Genomic DNA, 16,418 nt, shown 5'->3' with positions numbered 1-16,418 from the left:
CCCGCCGGCCGGGGCTTCACATGTCCAGACCGGGCCAATCGAGCGCGGAGCACGAGCCGCTCCGCGAGACCCGTTTAGTCGCCAGCCGAGCGCTCCCTCGCCTCGCGGCCTCGGAAATCGTAAAACTGCGCGCCGATCTCGCGACGCTGACGGCGTCCGTGCAAGGCCGGGCCGAGGCTTGCGACTCCGGGACGGAGAGCTAGGTGAGCGGCGGGGCGAGGCGGGAGCGACGCGGGCCGGGACCGGGAGACGCGGGGGGACGGGACGGGGAGCGACGCGGGGCGGGGACCGAGGAGGGGGCCGGGGCGAACCGGTAGCGGGCCGAGGCGGGGACAGGACGACTGGCGACGCGGGGGCGGGGAACGTCCCATGAGGAACCCGAGGCCCTGAAGGCCTTTGTGGAGAGCGGTGGTAGTTGGCCAGAGGTCCCGTAGGCGTCTGGGGGTCGGTAGGTCCCTCCGAGGGAGAGCAGCGGCCGCGTGTCCCCAGTACAGGAATTATTAACCTGGGATCACTGTACTTGTAGGGAGAAGGTGACCCCGTTGATTTCTCTTTGTGAAATTTAGCATTTCTTTCCATGACGGAGGCAACAGACCAAAGTAGCGTATGCAGCGTCAGAGACTTTGTTATTTCAAAGCCGTGGTGTTAAATACTGTGGGAGATACCTGTAACCGCCACGTGGTGATACCTGGAGCTGACAGTTGCCCTCGCGCCCCTTTGACCTTGGCATTTAATGTGCTGAAAAAGAAGTGTATATTCTGGAGCCATGGGTGGCGCACGAACCCCCAAAACTTTGCCCAGAGATAATCTTTAAACCTTGAAGTCTTATCAAAACCAAACAGTAGTTGATTAATCAATAAAAAATGTCTGCCTTGACATGGATTGGACTGGACAATGGGTTGGAGAGAGATGCTGATGTGAGGAGTGAGCTACTTGCATCGGGGAGGGGAGATGGGAAGGTAGAGGGGGTCAGAAACTGGCAAAACGGTCACAAAAGGAGAGATTGGAAGGAGGGAGAGTAAGTGGGAGTATGTAGTAAAATGTATACAAGTTTATATGTGAGAGACTGACTTGATTTGTAAACTTTCACTTAAAACAATAAAAATTATTTTTAAAAAATGTCTGCCTTAAGCATTATGTTCTTTTAAGATCTTTTAACTTGACATGCAAATCCAGTGCTTTCGAGTCGATTACAACTCATAGCAACCCTATAGGACAGAGTAGAGCTGCCCTGTAGAGTTTCCAAGGAGCAGCTAGCGGATTCAAACTGCCAACCCTTTGGTTAGCTGCCCTAGCGCTTAACCACTATGCCACCAGGGTTTCCAAGTTGACATCAGCAACACTAAACATTAGATAGGAACCTTAGGGGCAGCGAATTTATATTAATGGGGGAGGAACAACTTAGAAATGGAGGGTTGCACAACTCAAAAAACGTTATTTATGTCACTGAATTGTATATGTTGAAGGGTGTATCTTTTGCTGTGTATACTCTTAACAAAAAATAAAATTATAGGAAAAAGAAGCATATATGCTAGTATAGCATATTTGTTTTTTTTTTACCCTAGAAAATAAAACATAGTAATTTTACAACTCATTTCATGACAACTGGTTGATAATCACAGAATTTCTCTTGTTCATGCCCTCTTTAGCCCTGGTTCTTTTCAAGTTACTGCGCTAGTTATACTGTTATTTTTTCTGAAGTTTGCACAAAGATAACTAGATTCAGGGCTGTTCCCCACACAAGATGGTTGTATGGTAAATTAGACTTGGTTTGCTATCAGCCTGTGTAAAAGCCCTGGTGGCACAAATAGTTGAGTGCTCAGCTGCTAACTGAAAGGTTGGCGGTTTGAACCTACCCAGCGGTTCTGTGGGAGGGAGACCTGGCCATCTGCTTCTGTAAAGATTACCTATTAAAAAAAAAAAAAAAAGTTGCTACTGAGTTGATTCCGACTCAGCAACTTGGCCTAGAAAACCCTGTGGGCCAGTTCTACTCTCACATGGGGCCGCTGCAAGTCAAAAATTGACTCGAAGGCTCCTGACAACAACAGGGGAAGTACTAGGTTTAGGAACACATGTGTAGTCTTAATACAGTTGACCCTGCCCTGATTATCACAATATCAGGACAGCAAATACCTTCGTTTTAAAACATTTTTAGAGTATATTTTTTGATTCCATGTATTTTAATGAATGGATGTGAACACGTGATTCCGAGGAGTCCTTGGTTTCATCAGATGCTGAATTCAGGCCACCCTGGTGGCGCAGTGGTTAAGAGCTTGGCTGCTAACCAAAAGGTTGGCCATTTGAATCCACCAGCCGCTCCTTGGAAACCCTGTGAGGCAGTTCTACTTTGTCCTATAGGATTGCTATGAGTCGGAATTGACTCGATGGTAATTTTTTTTTTTTCTTCCTGTGGTGGTCAGGTTCCTGGGTGGCGCAAATGGTTTGCACTCAGCTACTCATCGGAGTACAGCCAGAATGTTCCTTAGAAGTGAAGATGGCTCACGTACTTTGGAAGTGTTATCAGGAGGTACCAGTCCTTGCAGAAGGACATCATGCTTGGTAAACTAGAAGGTCAGCAAAAAAGAGGAAGACCCTCAACCAGATGGATTGACACAGTGGCTACAACAGTGGGCTTAAACACAGCAATGGTTGTGAGTGGTACAGTACAGGGCAGTGTTCTGTTCTTTTGTATGTAGGGTTGCTATGACTTGGAACCAACTTGACAACAACTAATCGAAAGGCTGATGTTTTGAACCTGCCCAGCGGCACTGCAGGAGAAAGGCCTGGCAATCTGCTTCCATAAAGCTCACAGCCAAGAAAGCCATAGGGAGCCGTCTTATTCATAAAATATGGGTTGCCATGAGTTGGAATTGACTCGATGGCAGTGGGTTTGGTTTTGAGGTTTTTCTGGCGGTGGTCCAGAGAGGCTGTCTAATATATTGCATGGGCCTGAGGTCAAAGCCAGTCCAGCCTGTGTGCAGGCCCAGCTCACCCACAGCCCTGTTGGGGGACCTGGGCAGTCTGTTCCTATTGCTGTGCCTCAGATCTTAACCTGTTCAACCTACCATCCCTTCTGAGGTCCAGTGTTGACCTTCTAATATAACTAGACCTTGAAAATTTTCATGCCGGTGGTTCTGGTGTTTTCTATGGAAGTGTTTTTATTTTGTTGTTGTGGTTGTTTTATATATGTATATATACGTGTACGTCCACATATGTATACATTCTCAAAAAAGCCAAACCCAGTGCCGTTGAGTCGATTCCGACTCATAGTGACCCTATAGGACAGAGTAGAACTGCCCCCATAGAGTTTCCAAGGAGCACCTGGTGGATTCGAAGTGCCGCCCCTTTGGTTAGCAGCCATAGCACTTAACCACTATGCCACCAGGGTTTCTGTATGTAAATGTATACATATATGTATATTTGTATGTGTATGTATTGTATGTGTGTGAAAATATATATAACGCAATGCACACTCATTCAGCATTTTCTGCCTATACAGTTCCGTGACGTTGGGTATACTCTTTGCCTTGTATCATCAGTCTTGCTCTCTGTACTCATATTGTTTCACAACCAGTAACTTAAACTCTCTGTTTCCTAAACTTCTCTGTGTTTTTGAGTTACTGTTGTCAGTTTGATCTCATATAGGTATTTCTTTCAAAGAATGCACTGCTCAAAGCAGCATTCTTTACTGGTTGATCTAAACTGTTGTTTAGTTTGAAGATGACTTCATGGAATAGTTTTGGTTCACAGTTTAAAGGTTATCTTAGGGCAATAGATTTGGGGGCTCCCCCCGTCCCCGTGGGTCTAATAAGTCTGGTTCCTCTAAGAATTTGAAATTCTGTTCTGTATTTTTCCTCTGTTTGATCGGGATTTATCTATTGGGTTCTTGAGCAAAATGTTCAGTAATGGTGTTCGGGTACCATCCCGTTCTTCTGGTCTCATGGCAGTGGAGGTTGTAGTTCACGGAGGCAATTAGACCTGCAGTCCATTGCCTTCTGTTCCCTGGGTCTCCTTCTTCCTCTGCTGCTCCAGGCAGATAGAGACCAATCATTGTATGTTGGATGGCCACTCAGAAGACCCCAGGCACTACCTGCCAAACTAGGAGGTAGAAAGACTCTAAAAACAGTTATTAGGCCAATTGACTGGACAGACCCTCAAAACCGTGACCCTAAACCTTATGAAAGGGTTTTAAAGTAGTCAGGCTAGATTCTAACCCAGCGCTGACCAATAAAAATACGTTAACACCTATGTAATTTAAAATTTCTAAGTTATTGTCTCTGTTAGGTGCTGTTGAGTCAGTTCCAACTCATAGTGACCTTACGTAGAACAGAAACACCGCGCAGTCCTGCACCATCCTTACAATCATTGCTGTGTTTGAGCCCGTTATTGCAGCCACTGTGTCAGTTCATCTGGAAAGGGTCATCCTCTTTGCCGCTGACCCTCTACGTTACCGGGTGTGATGTCCTTCTCCAGGGACTGGTCCGTCCTGACAACATGTCCAGAGTATGTGAGACAAAGTCTCACCATCCTTGCTTCTAAAGAGCATTCTGGGTGTACTTCTTCCAAGACAGATTTGTTCGTTCTTCTGGCAGTCCATGGTATATTCAGTATTCTCCAGCAACACCATAATTCATAGGCGTCAATTCTTCTTCAGCCTTCCGTATTCATTGTCCAGCTTTTGCATGCGTATGAGGCAATTGAAAACACCATGGCTTAGGCACACCTTAGTCCTCATGGTGACATCTTTGCTTTTCAACATTTTAAAGGCGACTTTTGCCGTAGATTTGCCCGAGCAATACAGCATTCAATTTGACTGCTGCTTCCATGGGCGTTAATTGTGGATCCAAGTAAACTTTCAGGTAGTCACATTAAATAAAGTAAGAAGAAACTGAAATTAAAGTTAATGATATCTTTCATTTAACCCAATATAACCAAAATGTTTCAACATGTGAAAAGATTATCAATATGTATATTTTACATTCTTTTCGGTGTACCAAGTGTTTGAAATCCAGGGTGTGTTTCATACATACAGCATACCTCCGTTCAGACTAGCCACATTTCAAGGGCTCAGTAGCCACATATGGCCAGTGGCTACCGTATTGGATGGCACAGCTATGGCTCGTTTGTCCACAAATTTTGCAGAAAAGAAATGTTTGGTCAGCTCCCCTGTGCCGAGACCCAGCTTGCCGACAATTTTTTCCTAGTAATAAATGATAATGGTTATTTGGAAACCCTGGTAGTGTAGTGGTTAAGTGCTACAGCTGCTAACCAAGAGGTCAGCAGTTCAAATCTGCCAGGCATTCCTTGGAAACTCTATGGGGCAGTTCCACTCTGTCCTATAGGGTCACTATGAGTCGGAATCAACCCCATGGCAGTGGGTCAGTGGGTTAATGGCTGTTATTTTCGAACACCTGTTAAATGTCAGGCATTGTGGTAAACACATCTCGTCCTTGCAGCCTTGTTGTGAGCCGAGTGAGGTTATCTTCATCTTGCAGGTGAGGATATCGAGGCACAGGAAAGTTTAGGTTATTGGCCCCGTCAGACAGCTCTGGCAGAGCTAAGATGCAGATCCAGGTCTGACTTCGGCGCTAGCCCTCTTGGATCAGGACGTGATCACCATCATAATAAACCAGTTGCCATTTAGTTGATCTCAACTCATGGTGGACCCCATGTAGGTCAGAGTAGAACTGTGCTCCCAGTGGCCAAAGTTGGAAAGATTTGAGCAGCACAATAAATAACATCGTATTGAACGTTTAAAATAAACACCTGTTTTTTTTTTGAGTAGGAGTTTCTGCATGGTATAAACAGTTAATGTGCTTGGCTGCTAACTGAAAGGTTGGAGGTTTGAGTCCACCCAGAGGTGACTTGGAAGAAAGGCCTGGTGACCTACTTCCAGAGAAAGCAGCCATCCAAGACCCTATGGATCACAGTTCTGATCTGACACACAAGGGGCCGCCATGGGTTGGACTCAACTTGGCCGTAATTGGTGGTGATGACGATAACAGCTTATGTCTGTGGAGTACCAGCTCTGGGCTACATGCTGTGTACGAGAGACCGCATCCGATGACTGATAGTGTTGTGTGGGAAACACTGTTAACCCCATTTGTTAGGCGAGGAGACTGAGGCCGGAGGCGTGAGTGCCCAGGGACACTGGAGTGGTTGTGTGGCAAAGCTGAAATCTGAACTGAGGGTTTTTAGCTTCAGGACCCACATTTCTAACCACTTCTCTGTTTTCTTTCTACCCTTTGTGACTACGAATCTGAGTTGACTTCATTATTTTTTTGACTTGTTCCAGGCTGGGGAGGGAGAGGAAGGCCAGAGATGAACCTCATAGGACTCGCCCGGCTCTTCTCCAGCCCCCGGCCTGCAGGACTATCCGTCCTCCAGCACCTCTACCTGCACAGAACCAGGCAGGCAGGAGGCAGAGAGGGGCCCCCATGGCTACGGGCTGCAGGACTGACTTGGCCGACGCCAGCGGCCTCCAGCAGCTCCCTTTCGCAGCTGCCTCCCAATCCGGGGAACCAGAAGAGCACGAGTGGCCTCGGCTCTGACCCGAGCCAGCCCAGCCCCACGGCCACGCTGGACGCAGAGGAGGAGGAGGAGGAGGAGGAGGAAGGCTTTGGGACCCTCTCCAACAAATACTCTTCTCGGAGAATGTTTCGAAAATCGACGGCCCAGCTGTATAAGCTGCAGACCGGGGCGCAGAGTGTGGAGGGAGACGAGGAAGGGGAGCAGGAGCCAAAGTCATGGCGGGGCCCAGGCAACAACTCTTACTGGTACTTCTTGCGGTGCAAGCAGCTGATCAGGGCAGGGAAGGTGAGGAACGTCTGCACGCTGCCTTCCGCTTCTCTGGTGCCCAGTATTTTGTGAGGGGAGGGGACAGAGAGGAGCTGCGGGCCCCGGGGGGCTGCAGTCAGAGGAAGCCTGTTCACCCAGCACTGCTGCCCTGCACCCTTAGGACACTCTTCAGGAGCCTGTGGCTGTGAATGGTCCCCTGGAGTTGTGGGCACCATGGCTCTGAGCATACCCAGCAAACTGACGAGAACCTCTCCTCCCATCCAGCTGGAACCCAGGTGGCTGCCATACAGGATGAGGTCACCAAGGGTGAAAAGGAAGGACCAGGACGCAGGGGCAGGGTGATACTGCAATTCACTGAATTAACGTTTTCTGAGGACTTACTGAGTGCCAGGCCCTAGGTTCCACTCCTGGACACAGAGGTGCAAAAGGCCTGGTCCCTGCCTTCAGGGAGGTCTCAGTATCCCTGGAGGGAAACGGAGGGCGAAGTCCTAGCAGAGAGGTGGTGGGAGACCAGGGGGGATGCTCCTTCTTTCCCTCCCGGTCACCAGGTCACTTCTGTACTGCGGAGCCTGTGGGACCAAGAGGCAGAGACCCAGTGTGGGCGTTTGGCTCCTTGGCTGGAAGGGTCCCTCTGCGGCTGTCCTGAGCCCCTCCCTGCCCCCCCACCCCCACAGCTGGCCGAGGCCCTGGACCTGTTTGAGAGGCAGATGCTCGAGGAGGAGCAGCTGCAGCCCCTGGAGTACAACTACACGGTGCTGATCGGGGGCTGCGGGCGGGCTGGCTACCTGAAGAAGGCCTTCCGGCTCTACAACGACGTGAGTGAGGCGGGGTGCAGGGAGGGAGAGCCAGGCTCTGGGATCAGAAGGCGCCAGTTGCAGGCCTGGAGCATGTCATTGCTAGGGCGCTTCCCCACAGCCCCCTAACAGTCAGGGCCTCCGAGTCGTGCCTGGTGGTCGGAGCCCTGGGAGCCCCCTGCCTTGAGTGCCTGGCTCCAGAGTGACCTGATGAGTTCTCAGGGGGACTGGTGTCTTTTTAGGGGCGGGGAGTCAGTTTTCAGAGTCCCTCTGGTTGAGTCAGGTTTGGAGAGCCAGGCTCCACTGCCTCATCCACCCTTGCCTCAGCCGTGCGCTGTCCCAGACTTTAACTCAGTGATGGACGGACTCACCGCTACTCCCTCTTGCTTGTTCCTGTTTTGGCTGATCCCGGAGCTGCCTCTAGCTTTTCCTCTTCTCAACAGATGAAGAAGCGGGACCTGGAGCCCTCGGACGCCACCTACACAGCCCTGTTCAACGCCTGTGCTGAGTCACCCTGGAAGGACTCCGCTCTGCAGTGTGCCCTGAAACTACGGCAGCAGCTCAGGGCCAGAAACTTCCAGCTCAACTTGAAAACGTACCATGCCCTGCTGAAGACAGCTGCCCGCTGCTCAGACCTCAGGATGTGCCTCGATGTGTTCAAGGTGGGCACCCTCCCCTCCTCGCCCAGTCCTGAGCGGGTCCTGGGTGGGACCTTCCGTCTCCTGTCACACAGGAAGGCTTGGGCCAGTGTAGGTCCCAGGGCCCACGGATGACTCTGACAAGGCTCCTGCTGTCAGAGGCCCAGCCTGACTGAGTGTTCGGCCCCTGACGTGTGAGAGTGGCAAGTCGTGTGCACTACCTTGAGGAGCCTGTGGGAGCCTGGCAGTGCCACTGAGAAGGGAGCTCTAGGTGGTCTGGACATCTCATTTCCCCTCAGGCAGCCTACTTGTTGCTGGCTAGTCTCCAGATTGGCTGCCCTCTGTGAGTCAGCTCCTAAGGGTGCTGTGGGCAAAGCAGGTGCTGAAAGCTTCCAGAAGAGCACAGTGTAACTGGCCCTCTCCAGGGGTGTCAGATTGGTGTTTTAAGCAGGCCACTCTGAGTGGTGTGGGGAGGGATCCGAGAGAGAGAGCTAAGAGACAGCTGTGGTGTACAGAAGAGTGCACTTGGGCCAAACCTCACTGAGCCGGAAGTGTTGGTGACAGAGGAGGAGGCCCCAGGGGGTGGGAGCTGGGGGGAGTCCACACGCCGATAAGGACAGAAAGGGGGACTTGAGAAGACGAGGTGGGAGAGTGTGATGTGGGAGGAGTGTCTGAAGAAGGCATTGCCCAACCCTGACACCCCCGAGAGGCCAAGCTGTCACCTGTGCCATGACTACTTGCTGTATGCAGGCCCCATGGTGTCCGTGGGGTTGTTCCAAAGATTCCCTCAGGCAAGCCCTAACTGTGACCCCACTCCTCGAATGAGACTAAGACCTGGGACACTGGCCCTTGGTGAGGCTGGGACTTGAGCCAGCTCAGTGCAGTCCCAGGGCCTCGAGGATGGGCTGAGAGTGGCTTGCTGGGGTGGGCTTTGTGGGGGTGGGAGCAGAGCTGGGGAGGAGAGACCTGAAGACAGGGGCGTGGCAGGGGGTGGGGGGAAAGGCCTGCAAAGAAGGGGGCGTGGCCAGGGGAGAGGTCTGCAACAAGGGGCTTGGGGTAGCAGTCAGGGTGCTCAGCTCAGGGGGTGGTTTCCAGCCATCCCAGCACCAGAATTGGGCACTGCAGCCTCCACGCGCACGAGCCTGGTTCTTCCCTGAAGCATCTGCCCCGGTCACCCCTAGTTCAGCCTCCACTCTGTCCCCCAGGAAATTATCCACAAAGGTCATGCGGTCACAGGGGAGACCTTTAATTTCCTGCTTATGGGCTGCATCCAGGACAAGAAGATGGGCTTCCGATACGCCCTGCAGGTCAGTCCCTCCTGGCTCTGTCCCATCCTGCCTCTTGTGTGCCCCTGCACCAGGGGCACTCCATGCTGATCCTCGGTGTCCCCGAGCCCCCACTGCTGCCTGGGCTGGCGTTTTTCTCTTTGCTGCCCTTGGGTCTTCCGAGCACCCCCGTGCAGGCTGTGCTGTTCTCCCTTAGAGACAGTGGGGGCATAGGCCACAGGTCAGCCTGGCCGGCCCAGGGAGTGCGGCTCAGCTCACCACACATCTCTGTTGTTGTGCTACTCTCTGTGGCCAGCCTAGACCCCCTGGACACCTGCGGCACCCCCGCCCCCCAGGTTCTCTGTGAGCATCTCTGCACTGAGTCCCTGAGAGATCTCTGATGCCACCCCAGGTCCTAGAGATAAAGCCTTACATCGGGTGGGAGTTAGTGTCAGCACTCTTACCAAAGCAGCTCTCATCGAAGGGCCCAGGAGATTACCCAGAGGCCTCCAGCATGCAGTTTGGGCCCCAGACTAGCAGCGTCTCCCCCCTGGGAGCTGTGGAAATGCAGGATCTCAGCCTCAGCCAGGCCTCCTGCATCTGAATCTGCATTTCAGTAAGACTCAGGCGACTTCTCTGCACAGAGTTTCAGCCCAGTGATCTGGGACAGCCCTGGACCAGGGCCACTGCCCAGGCCCACGCCCCAGGCGGCAGTGCTCTGCTGTAGAACACGGTGGCACCTGTGTGTTTCTCCCTTATAGTGGAAGTGCAGCCGAGGGCTCCTTCCTCCTGGTCTTGGCCTAGATCTGTCCTAGGTAGAATTAACGTGTAATAGCAGCAGCAGGCAGTTTGTATAAAGCGCTTGTTAAACACTGCTTAAGCTGGGGACCACTATCCCCATTTTACAGGCAGGGGAACTGAGGCCAAGGAACTTAAGTTACTTGCTTATAGTCCCACAGCCAGTGAGTGGTGGAGCTGGGATTTGAACTGAGGCCTCTCTGATGCTCAAGCCTGAACCCCTGCCATTCACGGTAGCACTTCTGTCCCTGCCAAACCTCAGCTCTGTCACCCCATCTCCGTGGGATGTGGCAGCCGAGACCCCTTGTCAAGCCCCTCTCTGGCCAACAGTGTCCCTCCTGCCCAGCCCGCCTCATCTGTGTGCTCATCTCTGGCAAGGGCAGGAAGTCACGTGCACAGCTTGGGCCCCATGTGGCAGTGGAGGCTGTGTACACTGGGCAGTGAGCCCTGGTGGCGTGTTAGAAATGGTGCCGGCTGTGGTGTCAGAGCAGCCCGAGTGTGGTCACAGCTGCTGTTGGTCGAGCTTGCTGAGTACGTGACAGCTCCCGGGCCCACAGCCAGTGAGAAGTGGGGCAGCGGTCAGCCACGGCCTGCCCGGTGCCGAGCCTGCCCTCACACGGTGCTGTTACCTGTCTGAGCCCTGGAGTTCTCACCTGTCCACTAACTACCCTCCACGGAGGAAGGCACAGGCAGAGTACCCGGGAGACACTCCCCAAGTGCAGTGGAATCAGCCTTAAAGGCAGCCTAGACTGTTCCAGAGCCCGGCCTCTCAGGCCCTCCCTCCCAAGGGAAGCACAGAGGGTGGACAGAGACTCGGGGTGAAGACTGTTCCCAGGAGAAAGTGGAGGGATGAAACTGCCAGAAAATTTTGGGGTATGTGGGGAAGGAAAGTAAGGGACATCAGTCCCTTTGAAGTCCCCTAGAGAGTTTTCAAATTGCCTAAGATTTTTAGCTGCCCAGAGCTTGGAGCTGGGTTGGCCACTTTCTGGATTTTTCTTGTGCCGTTCCCACTTGCTGGCCTGATTGCTAACTCCCAGAGCCGTCTCTGCTGAGGGCTCTTCAGAGGAGGAAGGCCCGAGGACTGAGCCTTCTCTCTCCCCAAGCAGGTGTGGCGGCAGATGCTGAGTCTGGGGCTCAAGCCGAGCCGGCATGGCTACAACCTGCTGCTGGGGGCTGCTCGGGACTGTGGCCTAGGGGACCCAGAGGTGGCCACAAAGCTGCTCCTGAGGCCCACGGAGGAGACGGCCCTGCTTCAGCCCCCAGCAGACAGGCAGTGGGTGAGGAAAACAGCCCTGGCTGGGGCAGACGGCAGCGTGTTGGCCACGCTGCTTGTGGAGGCCCTGGAGAGGCAGCTGTTTCTGGAATCTTCTCAGGGAGTGGCGGTACCTCCAGAGCTTCAGGAGGCCAGAGCCCTGGGCAAGGCCCAGTCCGAGGTGGACAGCACGGAGGAGCCTGACCACACAGGACCCATCACCCCTGTGGCCCTGCAGCCCCCTCCCTCAGGACTGGTGGTCAACCTCCTGAGCCTCAGGGCAGCACCCCTATCTGTGGTCTCCCTTGGGACAGTGGCTACGCCAGCGGACAGGCTGGCCCTGATGGGGGGCATGGACGGCTTCCTGGACAAGATGGCGGAGCACAGGCTCCAGCCCGACATCAAGACCTTCACACTGCTGGCTGAGGTGGTGGCGCCCGGCAGCCCCGCGGAGTCCTCGCTGCTGGCCACTCTGGATGTGCACCACGTGAAGGCGGACGTGACGTTCTTCAACACGCTGATGAGGAAGAAGAGCAGACTGGGTGACCTGGAGGGGGCGAAGGTGAGGGCTCGGGGGCAGCGCTGGACACTCGGGTGGGAACCCCCTCCCCTCACTCTGACCCTTGGATGAGTGGCCCAGTGTGCCTGCCAGGTGTGGCCGGCTGAGCCCACAGTCGGTCAGTGGGCAGGCGTGAGCTCCTGCTCTGGGCCTGGGAAGTGCTGGGACCCCCACGAGCCAGGTGACGCACCCCTGCCCTGCTGGGAGGCAGGTACGTGTCCTACGTTGGCGATGGACCAGTGCTGTGGGGACCTGTGGGAGGGGGTCTGAGAAGTGCCCCCAAGGAGGCTGCCTTTGATGGCTGGTGACTCGGAACGGTACCATGTGAGGGTCCCCCCTTCAGTCACCTCCCATCCCTACACTGTGCTGACTGCTGGATGCTGTGCTGTGTGCATCACACCCATGGTTTCTTTACTAATCAGACCAGGGGTACTGCTGGGGTGTGGGTTTTCCCATTTCACGGGTGGGAACATGGAGGCACGGAGAGGCTAGTCACACCCTCGGCCACATGCTGGCGAGGGCTGGGCCAGTGCGTGAACCCTGGCGGTCCCTGCAGTCCCTGCTCCTGACTGCCTCACTATACTGGCCCCTTTGAGGCCGGGATGGGCTTGTGTCACCACCGGTAAGTGGCGGAGCCTGGTCTGGAAGGCCGTCTCCTGGCTGTGAAGCCAGAGCTCTGGGACCAGGTAGCCACAGTGGCCTGGGCAAGGCCTGGCCCCTCTTTGACTCTTCCTGTAGCTGTGTTTGGAAGCTCAGCCTCAGCCTGTGACTCAGCCGCCCTTATTTGTTTAGAAGGGAGTGAGGCTGGGGGAGCAGCCATCCTTCGCACTTGGGGAGTTGGTAAGGGGTCAGCTCCAGGCAGCGCTGACTCAGGCACTAGGGCTTTCACAGGCTTTGTCTATTCATACAAGTGTTTGTGTGTCACCTGTCTTGTCAGAAGCACTGATGGGGCATTTGGAGCCCCTGCCTTTAAACCCATGGCCTGAGCACGCCTTTCTCCACAAGGTGAAAATGCCAGAGCCCGCCCCAGGGGCCCCTATCCCCAGGCCCCAGCCAGGTTCCTTGTGCCCTCAGGCCTGCCCCTTGGCCCACACCATTCTCAGCATGTCTCTACCCTCCTTCCCTGGGCCACGGGCCCTTGAGAGCCTGGCCGTAGTGCCAGGAAACTTGGAGGGCTGTGTCCTGGGGTGGCCGGCAGAGGAGCATGTGAGGTATGGGGAGGGGATGCAGGGCAGTGCGGACGGACAGAACGTGAAGGCGAAGGGCGCTTGTTAAGGCGAGGGGCATGTGTAAAGGGGGCACCACGGGTGGGTCGGGCAGGCAGGCAGGAAGTGGGTGCCCAGGCAGAGGAGCATGACCTCTGGGAGATGGTGCTGAGAGCCCGGCTGGATGGCCGAGTGGCCTCAAATGCTGAGCTAAGGCTGGGGGTGGCAAGTGGTCAGCAGAGGGCCAGAGGCCTCGGAGTAGAGCTGGCCCCTGGGATCTGCAGTCTCCGGCCAAGGGCTTCACCCAGCAAGGCTCTCACCAGGGCTGGTGGTGACAGTGACACCATGTCTGTCCCCACAGGCCCTGTTGCCAGTCCTGGCAAAGAGGGGGCTTGTCCCCAACCTGCAGACATTCTGCAACCTGGCCATTGGGTGCCACAGGCCAAGGGACGGGCTGCAGCTGCTTGCCGACATGCAGGTGAGCACCAGGCCTGTGCAGGCCACGAGGGCTGAGGGGGGCTCGGGAGGCTGGGTGCAGGAAGCGGGCTCTCCCAAGCCCCCAGGCCTCAGTGCTTCCCTTGGACACTACAGGACTCACCCAGCCAATGTCGGCTACTTTTCGAGGGTGGTCACCTTTCGGTGATGACATTGTCACCGGTGAATCCACAGCAAAGAGCTGAGACGGTGTCTCCTGCCCACTGCGCGCCAGCTCCACCGGCTCCAGGAGCAGCAGTGGCTTCGTTCTCCATGTTCTTAACTTTGGGCTCAGAGGGTCCGGCTGGGGTGGGCCCACAGAGCCGGCACAGACTTTCCTTTGGGAGGAGGGAGCACGGCTCGTGGTCACTGGTCTGCTGGACGTGCCTCAGTGGGCTGCTTTGTCCCAGCTCCACCTTCATCTTGGTGATTTTTGGTGCCTATGACATTCCAGAAGTCCCAGGTGACTCCCAACACCCACATCTACAGCACCCTCATCAACGCAGCCCTCAAGAGGCTGGACTACGCCTACCTCATCGACATCCTGAAGGACATGCAGCGAAACAATGTCCCTGTGAACGAGGTGGTCATCCGCCAGCTGGAGTTCGCAGCCGAGTACCCACCCACCTTTGACCGGGTATGTGTACCAAGCTGGGAAGTGCTGTCAACCCCCTGACCTTCAGCCCCACCCGGGCTTGGCTTTTCAGGATTGACATTCCCCCGTTAAAACTGTCCCGTGGCTCCTCCTTTGCCCACAGCTTGTGGGCCCGGCCACATTGCTACCTTCATCCCCAGCCGCTCTGACCTTTTGTCACTTTCTAGACCGCATGAGGCACGTACCTGCCTTGGCCTTTTGTATACCCTCTGGGGCTCTGGTGGCGCAGTGGTTAAGAACTTGGCTGGTAACCAAAAGGTCGGCAGCTTAAATCCACCAGCCCCTCCTTGGAAACTTAGAGGGCAGTTCTACCCTGTCCTATAGGGTCGCCACGTGTCGGAATTGACTTAGCGGTTTCGTTTACCTTTAACATGGTCCCCTGCTTCTCATGTGGTGGGCTCCCCCTCATCCCACAGGTATTGGCCTGAGGGCTCTTCATTAGAGACACCTTGCCACGAGTTTCCCCAACCCAAGTCCCCCTCCCCACTGCATACAGCACTGTTTCCTTGACGCCACGTCTTATAGGCTGTCGTGTGTCCACTAAGAAATGAGCTGTTTAGAGTGGTGCCTCCCACTGCCTTGCTCCCTGGTCCCCAGTGCTGCCTGTTGCCTGGTGCTCAGTTTGGGCTGCTATTTGTTAGCAAACAGGGCAGCAATAGGGCAGAGGGTCATGGAAGGCGTGTGTTAATGGACATTCTCTCTGCTGCGCTGAGGCAGCCAGGCTCGGGTGGTTGGTTTTTGGGTTGACTGAGTCAGCCCGTGCAGAGCGTCCACAGCCACTGTGACCTGGAGGAGCACAACGCAGGGAGGGGACCATCGGCACTGCATGGGGCACAGGTGGGGATGGCCATGCAGTGTGACACTTGAGTGCCATTTTGAAAGGTTAGTGGTTAGTCTTTTCTTGATTCTTCGGAGTTCTTTATATGTTCCAGATAACTTGTTTTCTGTTGGTTACGTGAAAATCTCTCCCCATTTAGTGGATTGTCTCTTCACCCTATGGTGCAGGGCCCACCAGGGGCCTCTTAGGTTCAGTTCATGGTCACAGGCTACATTAGGAATATCCAAGTACAGAACTGGTAACTCTTGTGAGTCTTGAACCTTTTCTCATCTGTGGTAGCAGTCTTCGTCTCGGGGAATACTTTTTTATCTGAAGTCTACTTTTTCTGACACATTCCTCCCCAGGTCTCTCTTGGTGGTTCCTCCTTTTCTTCCCCCATCTCTGTGTAGACTGTTGCATCCGTGCCGACATCAGGGATCAGACAGGAGGTGGTGGCCGTGTGGAGGGGGAGTTGGTGGGACCCAGTGATCCTAGCTCAGGGGCTGGGGTGACGGGTGACATCCATGGGTGCAGGAGCCCAGTGGAGCACATTTAGAGATGACTGTTGGGGTGGCTCTGGGCCTGCCTCATGGCACAGCCCATTGCCTAGAACCTGTTTCTCTGTTGTAAGCTACGCCCGTATTGAGTGTTAACTACTTTCGTGCTCTCTCCCCTCTGTCTGGAAGCAAGAAGAGCCAGGCCGAGCCTCTGGGAGGCCTGAAGCAGCCGCCATGGTTTGAGGTTAGCTGAGGGAACACATGGTGATTCTAACTGTGGGTTTTCTAATCACAGTACAAAGGGAAAAACACCTACTTGGAGAAGATCGACGGCTTCCGAGCTTACTACAAGCAGTGGCTCAAAGTGATGCCAGCCGAGGAAACCCCCCACCCCTGGGAGAAGTTCAGGATCAAGCCCAAAGCGGACCAAGGCTCCATGACTAAGGCTGATGTGGACAGGGGCCTTGGGGACAGGTGATGGTGGAAGCCTCCAACACTGGGGCCCCGCTGGAACAGTGCATGGACCCCAAGTGCTTGGTGGCCGCCCAGGAGGCCCTTTTGTATTAAAGTCACAGAGTCATGGAGGAGAGAAAATGTGGTCTGGGGTAAGAGCTGCAGCATTTTTCAGGTGTTGCTGTGATGACAAATGCTGGAGCCCGGAGAAGC

General features: G+C 54.4%; 1 protein-coding gene across 6 annotated transcripts; it reads left to right on the top strand.

Moving 5' to 3' along the window:
* The first annotated feature begins 73 nt into the window (after window positions 1-73).
* PTCD1 (pentatricopeptide repeat domain 1) lies at window positions 74-16,346 on the top strand. Of its 6 annotated transcripts, none has more exons than XM_064296043.1 (10): window positions 105-203; window positions 2,421-4,598; window positions 6,296-6,816; window positions 7,473-7,613; window positions 8,036-8,254; window positions 9,436-9,537; window positions 11,400-12,107; window positions 13,671-13,787; window positions 14,238-14,420; window positions 16,048-16,346. In XM_064296043.1, the coding sequence occupies exons 2-10, from the start codon at window positions 4,460-4,462 to the stop codon at window positions 16,228-16,230; spliced, it is 2,313 nt and encodes a 770-aa protein (XP_064152113.1). In that variant the 5' UTR covers window positions 105-203; window positions 2,421-4,459; the 3' UTR covers window positions 16,231-16,346. The 6 variants fall into 6 exon arrangements, with proteins under 6 accessions (XP_010594585.2, XP_064152113.1, XP_064152112.1 ...); XM_064296042.1 differs by having other exon boundaries at window positions 109-203; window positions 567-4,598; XM_010596283.3 differs by lacking the exon at window positions 2,421-4,598 and having other exon boundaries at window positions 74-203.
* The last annotated feature ends 72 nt before the right edge of the window (window positions 16,347-16,418 follow it).

This window comes from Loxodonta africana, chromosome 12, assembly GCF_030014295.1.
Source record: "Loxodonta africana isolate mLoxAfr1 chromosome 12, mLoxAfr1.hap2, whole genome shotgun sequence".
In the NCBI taxonomy this organism is placed as follows: Eukaryota; Metazoa; Chordata; class Mammalia; order Proboscidea; family Elephantidae; genus Loxodonta; species Loxodonta africana.
This window is presented reverse-complemented; position numbering and strand designations above follow the sequence as displayed.

Coding starts and splice junctions, on each gene's coding strand:
- PTCD1 (XM_064296043.1), top strand. CDS start 4,460: ATGTCCTTCTCCAGGGACTGGTCCGTCCTGACAACATGTCCAGAGTAT. Junction 7,614..8,035: donor CCTTCCGGCTCTACAACGAC/GTGAGTGAGGCG, acceptor TCTTCTCAACAG/ATGAAGAAGCGGGACCTGGA. Junction 9,538..11,399: donor GCTTCCGATACGCCCTGCAG/GTCAGTCCCTCC, acceptor CTCCCCAAGCAG/GTGTGGCGGCAGATGCTGAG.